Below are 7375 nucleotides of genomic sequence, written 5' to 3' on the forward strand. Positions count from 1 at the left end.
TTGTGGAGTATGTCCCTAGCATGCAACAGGCCCGGGTTCAATCTCCAGCACTAAAATAAATGAAAGCTTTAAAAAGTTTCATGAAGCAATTAACCACTAGGAAGAATGTATGCAATGTGTTAATTATTGAAACTGTCCTACCAATGTGGTTTGAAAAATAAATAAAATTAAATTAAAAAGTTTCATGGGCTGGTCAAATAGTTCAGCAGACTAAAAACGCCTGCTCAGACAGGTGCAGGGAACAGGGTACAATTCCCAGCATGCTGGCCCTGCCTCCAGGGCCCGCTGAGACAGTGATTGAGACTGGACATGGTAGTGCACAACTGTAATCCCAGTGGTTGGGATAGGAAGATCACTATGAGTCTGATCTGTGTAGTAAGACCCTGTAGACACTGTACTAAAATATAAAAACAAAATTCTGACTTCAGTATAAATAAATAAAGCAGGCCTATGGTAAATTCATGCAAGAGAAATAAAACTTTATATTCACACAAAAACTTGTACACAAAATGTTTATAGCTCCTTTATTCATAATTATCAAAAATAGGGAATAACTTGCTTAACAAATTGTAACACATCCATTTAGTGGAATCCTACTTGGTTCTACAAAGGGATGAACTATCAATAAATACAACAATATAAATAAATCTTAAAGGCATTCTAATTTAGTAAGTGATTCAAAACCCAAAAAGGCTACATACAATACTATTCTTTTTATACAACATTCTGGGAAACACTAGAGAAGAATAGTGACACCTTTTTTTTCAATACTTTCTTTTCATACTCGGAATGGAACTTAGGGCCTCCCACCGGCTAGTCAAGCAATCTATCAACTTAACTACAGCTGTTATCCCAAAGTAATTATTATGTGTGAAGTTTACCTAAATGTCACCATCAAATAGTCCTCAAACTCATAAAATATATCAAAAATGAATTATACTATATATTTTTAAATAAATGCATAAAAAGTAATATAGGCCCACAGGTTAACATGTACAAATTTGTACTAATAAAATATACAAGGAAGTCAATAAAAATTCTCCAAGATCTTTGTGACAATAGATCTGTATTTTGAATGTATTGTTGATAACATAAATACATACAGATATCACAATGTAGAACTGTACATACACATAACACTAACTCAAACTTCTTTTGATATTGTGCTACATCAAGGTTAAGATGTAACTATTCTGTGAAACTCAGTGAAGGGTAGAGAGGTCTCTGTATAATTTTTATATAATTTTCTGTTACTCTAAAATTTCTTTTTTTTTTTTTCTTTCTTTGGTACTGGGGGTCGAACTCAGGACCTTGCTTTCGGCAGGCAGGTGCTTATGCTGCTGAGCTATCTCCCCGGCCCTAAAATTTCTTAAATGTCTCTCTCAGCCAGACTTCCAAAGCCTAATTCTGCTCCCTGGTGGTAAATTCTATTACATTTCTCATGTATTTGCTACATTTTAAACCTGTTTATATATGTGTGTATATTTCATACACGTGTATTCATCATCAACAGGAGCAGTGGCACATCACACACGTTGTTCTGCACCTATCTTTACTATTCCTATAGAGACTTTTTACTGCTACATAGTACTCCCTTGCACAGTGGCATTATTTTTTGTTTTGTTTTTAAATTTTCCAGACAAACCTTCAGAATTTGACACAGAACTGAATTTAAATAATCTGGAAATATTTACAATATAATAAGTCAGCTGGCATTGGGATCAAACACAATGAGTTTTCACGAACTCAAGCTTAGCCTCAAGAATTATCTTTTAACCAGAAGGAAGAATGCAAGTGGCAGCAAAAGAGAAACGCAGGAATATTTCTGTGCCAGGAGGGAAGCGGGGCGGGCAGGGAATTAGTGCTGGGTAGGAGTGTGCACAGGGCTGATTTATTGCTGAAGTAGGAGGCCTTGCTCCAAGCCAAGCCTTCCCCAGGCTATAGTACATTTACAGGCAAGCATAGCGAAGGCTTCGCGTGCCGCGGTGCTCGGCCTTCTCTAGCCTTCCCTCCCAGCCAGGTTCTGCGCCCCCACAGCCTCCAGCCCACGCGCACAGGGGAAGCACACGTGGCGAGCAGCCTGCGGCGTGCTCCCCGCTCCAGCTCCTCCTCCCGCTCTCGCTCGGCTCTCTGCAGTGTCACGTGCGGCCACGCTGGGTGCAGGATGGCGGCGGCGGCGGCGGTGGCGGTGGGTGTCAGGCTGCGGGACTGCTGCAGCCAGGGCGCTGTGCTCCTGCTTTTCTTTTCTCTGTCTCCCCGACCCCCGGCCGCCGCTGCCTGGCTGCTGGGTCTGAGGCCGGAAGACACTGCTGGAGGCCGCGTGTCCCTAGAGGGAGGCACCCTGCGCGCGGCCGAAGGCACCAGCTTCCTCCTACGCGTTTATTTCCAGCCTGGGCCCCCGGCCCCCGCCGCGCCGGCGCCCGCACCCTCGGTCTCCCCCGGGGAGAACAGCACCAGCGCCTGGGCCCCGCGGCTAGTGTTTATCGAGGAGCCCCCGGGCGGGAGCGGCGTGGCGACCAGCGCGCTCCCCACTCACGCCCCGGGACCTCAGCGCTGCCGCGAGCAGAGCGACTGGGCGTCCGACGTGGAGGTCCTGGGGCCCCTGCGCCCCGGGGGCGTGGCGGGCTCGGCCTTGGTGCAGGTGCGGGTGCGAGAGCTGCGCAAGGGCGAGGCGGAGCGCGGCGGGGCGGGCGGCGGCGGGAAGCTCTTCTCGCTGTGCGCCTGGGATGGGCGCGCTTGGCACCACCACGGTGCCGCGGGCGGCTTCCTGCTGCGCGTCCGCCCGCGGCTCTACGGCCCGGGTGGGGACCTGCTGCCGCCCGCGTGGCTGCGGGCGCTCGGGGCGCTCCTGCTGTTGGCCCTGTCCGCCCTGTTCAGCGGCCTGCGCCTGAGCCTGCTCTCGCTGGACCCGGTGGAGTTACGGGTGCTGCGGAACAGTGGCTCGGCCGCCGAGCAGGAGCAGGCGCGCCGCGTGCAGGCCGTACGCGGCAGGGGGACCCATCTGCTCTGCACCCTGCTCCTGGGCCAAGCCGGAGCCAACGCCGCCCTGGCCGGCTGGCTGTGCGCTTCGCTGCCGCCGGGCGTCGGGGGCCTCGGGGAGGAGCACAGCGAGGCGGGGGTTCAGTTCCCGTGGCTACCGGCGCTTGTGTGCACCGGCGCGGTGTTCCTGGGAGCCGAGATTTGCCCCTACTCGGTGTGCTCGCGGCACGGGCTGGCCATCGCCTCGCACAGTGTATGCCTGACGCGGCTCCTGATGGCGGCCGCCTTCCCGGTGTGCTACCCGCTGGGCCGCCTGCTGGACTGGGCGCTCCGTCAGGAGATCAGCACCTTCTACACGCGGGAAAAACTGCTGGAGACGCTGAGGGCTGCAGACCCCTATAGCGACCTGGTGAAGGAGGAGCTGAACATCATCCAGGGGGCTCTGGAGCTGCGCACCAAGGTGGTAGAGGAGGTGTTGACCCCCCTAGGGGACTGCTTCATGTTACGGTCAGACGCGGTGCTCGACTTCGCCACTGTCTCGGAGATTCTTCGCAGCGGCTACACTCGCATCCCGGTGTATGAGGGGGATCAACGGCACAACATCGTAGACATACTGTTTGTCAAAGACTTGGCCTTTGTGGACCCCGACGACTGCACCCCACTCCTCACCGTCACCCGCTTCTACAACCGGCCTCTACACTGCGTCTTCAATGATACCCGGCTGGACACAGTGCTGGAGGAGTTTAAAAAGGGTGAGCAGTGGTCATTTTCCTCCTCCAGCTCCCTTCTCTTTCAAAGCTCTTGCCCTTTCGTAAACCTAGTTTCAAGTGCCCAAAGCAGTTTCTCTGCTCCGGTGCCCAAAACTCAAGGAACGCCCCACTTGCCTCCCTGACTGTTTTCCTCTCACTTTTCCCTACCTTCCCTCCATCTGATTGAACCACAGGCTTCCTCCCTACTTCTCGCTCATACGCTGCACCACGTTCCTCACTCATTCTGTTCCATCAGTGTGTTTTCAGGACCTATCAAGTGCCAGGAATTTCTTAGATGGAACTCAAGGTAGCACTTAATTGCTTGGCTCCCCACCCATTCCTTACAGGGGTCCCTCTTTAGACAAGCAGCCTTTGGTGTGAACTCCTCCCAGTTCTGGAAGCGCACCATTTCCAGAACAAACTCCACTGCTGGACAGCTCCAGCTGTAGACAATGTTTTCCTTACCCAGAGCAGAAACCTGTGCCTCCACAGCTTCTTAATTCTGCCTGTTGAGTCGGGTTAGAGTAAGCTCTTGACATCTTGGACATTCTTCCCTTTATTTAACTGACATTAGTCAGTCACTGAACACAAAATACCCAAACTGGGGATTAACAATTAGCCACAGCATTGGAATCCTTGTACTTCTGGGAACTTCAGCTCCAGAGTTTTTGTCTTCAGAAACTCCCTTCTAGGGCTGAATACAAATTTACTCAAGAAAAATCAGCCAAGATACTTTCATGTCGGTTCTCTTGGCTTTCTGTCTGTTCCCCTGCTTCATCACATTTGGCCCTGTAAAACCCCTTGATGTTTTTAAAAATCAAATTCACTTTCAAGAGTCACCGTTGCAATCATTCAGAAGGCTACCGAGCAGACACAAATGTAAGTCTACATTTGAGAATAGTACTTAGAATAAGTGTAGAACTTTCCAGAATGACTACTTTAAAGAAGCACTTATTTATGTACATGACTGGACATGTTTTTCTTTCTCTCTCTCTCTTTTTGGAGACAGAGTTTTGCTGTGCAGTTCGGGCTGGCCTTGACTTCACTTTGTAATCCAGGCTGGCCTTGAACTTGCAGCAATCATCTTCCTGTCTCAGCCTCCCAAGTGCTGGGATTACAGGCATGCTCCATCATGCCCAGTGAGTTGACACGTTTATTAAAAACAAACCAATGACCTGACTTTAGAATTTGACCAGGCCTCAAATATAGCTAGCAGGACACTCAGTTATGCATTTTTAATACTGTTTTTGTTGTTGTTTAGTCTTTATCTTCACAAGCACTCCTTAGGATCTCCCATACAGAAAGAGATCTGGGGTCTTCCTCCAGCTAATATTTTGAAATTGTTTTAAATATTAAAACATGGGCTGGGAAGGGAAGAAAGTGTAAAAGACTTTCAGTCACAGATTTCAAGAAAGAATAGCACTAGGCTTTGTGCTGATATCATGCACCAAAGGGGAGGGAATTGTGAATATGGCAGCTGCTATAGTCTAATCTGGGATACTATCTCTCACTTTCCTTTCTACCCTGAATCCTTGCATCAGTAGTTCCCAATACTCTCTGAGTTTCACCCAACAACTCATAGAATTATGCTTATGTTTCCTGTACCCTACAAAAATAGGGTGTTAGATCTGGGCATAAAAACTAGGAAAAATCTGTATTAGTGTACTAGTGCTGCCAATATACTACAGACTGGGGGAGGGTTAAACAACAGAAATTTGTGTTCTTGCTGTTCTGGAGGCTACAAGCCCAAGAACAAGCTGTCAACATGTTTGGCTTCTTCTGAGGCCTTTCTCATTTACTCACAGCTTGATGTCTTGCTGTGTCTGGACATGGGTCTCTCCTGTAGCCAGTGCATGCTTGGTGTGCCTTGTGTGTCCACATTTCTTTTTCTTACCAAGATACTTGTCAGATTGGATTAGGGGCCAATCAAGTGGGCTCATTTTAACACAATTACCCTTACATGTGGCACTTAATTAAGATAACAAAGACTTAAGAAAATGCCTTATTTTCATGTGCTACCAAAAGACATTTCTGATGAAACCCCTATGAACTCAGTCATTCATTTAGTATTTCTTGAACATCTATACTCCATACAACTTAGGCAACAGTGCAGGCAAGACTGTCTTAAAGAAGTTAACATCTATGGGCTACTGTTAATAAGAGCACTCTTCAGAAGCATGAATTATCTTATTAAACTTTGTGTCCCCAGTGCTTGGCACAGCATCCTGCGTACAGTAGACTATTCAAACAAAAATTGATATTGATCTGAAAGAGTCTCTGGGAAGAATTTCTAAATCTGGTCTAAAATGTGTTTGTGCTCTTTTAATACTCTGCCATTAGGTAGAACTAAAGAAAATTCCGTCAGTGAACACCATGCCTAGGAAGATATGTCCATTTCCTTTCAGAGCCTTGCCACTTCCTCAAAGTGAATCAGCACCATTGGTCTCACTTGGAAGGTTATTAGGAATGCAGAATTTCATGCTTCACCTTAAACCCACCCAATGGAAATCTGCATTTTAACAAGAACTCAGGTGATTCATGTGGGTAGTAAAGTTTAAGAAGCATCATATTTAGAGAACCCTTATTAACCATATTTTCTATGTCTATTTAGGATAGAAAACAAGGAGTAATTAACAAGCTGATTGTATCAGGTTGTAAGCTGTATGCTATAGTGGTCAATTTCTTTGAGTCATGTTTGTGCCATGAATTAGGAGAGGAAAGCCAAGTTAAATTCCTTTACTTTTAAAATTAACTTTTAGAGCTTCTAGTAGCTCTTCCATTTCCCTTAGTTCTTCCCCCCCACCCCCGGAACTGGGGATTGAACTCAGGCCCTTGCACTTGCCATGCACATCTTTATTCTACTGAGCCATCTCCCCAGCCCCTCCCTTAGTTCTTGCACCTCAAGTAACTTAACCACCTAAACAAACCCCTCAGGAGGTAGAAGAAGAAAATTATTATGTTAATAAGATCAGTACTCACCCTTAATTGAGCAGCTACTCTGCCAGGCATTGCACCAAGCCCTCTCCATACTCAGAACAAACTTCCTAGATAACTATTATAAACTCCATTTTACATATGAAAAAACTGATGGAAAACGTGATTTGCTCCACTTTCTATAGCTAATAACTGACTGGGTGGTGATTGAACTAGGTTATAGGATCCCAAAGCCTGGGATTTCCCCCCTGCTACTCCAGTCTTTTTCCTCCAACCTGGAATTCTTCCATATACAAAACTAGCCTTTGCACCTCCTGCTTGCTCATTCACCTCCAGTTTGTGAGTCAGCAGTGTAGCTTTAACAATTAAAATGATCGCTAATGTGAATATAACACTTTATGAAACATTCTATCCACTTTTGATGCTTTAAAAATTTCTGCACTTACAGGTTATATTCATAAACTCAGCTAATATATTCCAAGACCCATTTCAAATACACATCACATGACTCCGAAGCTCTTTGTCCACATAGGATTTTATCTGTATACTTTATGAGCTGTAGTTCTTTTGAGAAGTGAGGAAAGGGAGAATGACTTTTCCTTCTGGAATGGTGGATTCACTGAAAGTAACAGTATTCTCTCCATTGGACTGTGAATTCCCTGAGAGCAGAGAATGTTATTTACTTTGTAGTCCCAGTAAAAGGACAGGACCAC

At 46.6% G+C, this 7375-nt stretch overlaps 1 protein-coding gene across 4 annotated transcripts in view; it reads left to right on the forward strand.

Moving 5' to 3' along the window:
- Positions 1-2140: 2140 nt before the first annotated feature.
- Positions 2141-7375, forward strand: part of Cnnm1 (cyclin and CBS domain divalent metal cation transport mediator 1) — a 69275-nt gene continuing 64040 nt past the window's right edge. For all 4 annotated transcript variants that reach the window (XM_004625536.2, XM_023709085.1, XM_004625535.2 and 1 more), the window contains exon 1: positions 2141-3731. In XM_004625536.2, the coding sequence (XP_004625593.2) occupies positions 2165-3731 (1567 nt within the window). In that variant the 5' untranslated portion in view covers positions 2141-2164. The remainder of the gene's footprint in view (positions 3732-7375) is intronic.

Source organism: Octodon degus, unplaced genomic scaffold (genome assembly GCF_000260255.1).
Source record: "Octodon degus isolate 3935 unplaced genomic scaffold, OctDeg1.0 scaffold00010, whole genome shotgun sequence".
Lineage (NCBI taxonomy): Eukaryota > Metazoa > Chordata > Mammalia > Rodentia > Octodontidae > Octodon > Octodon degus.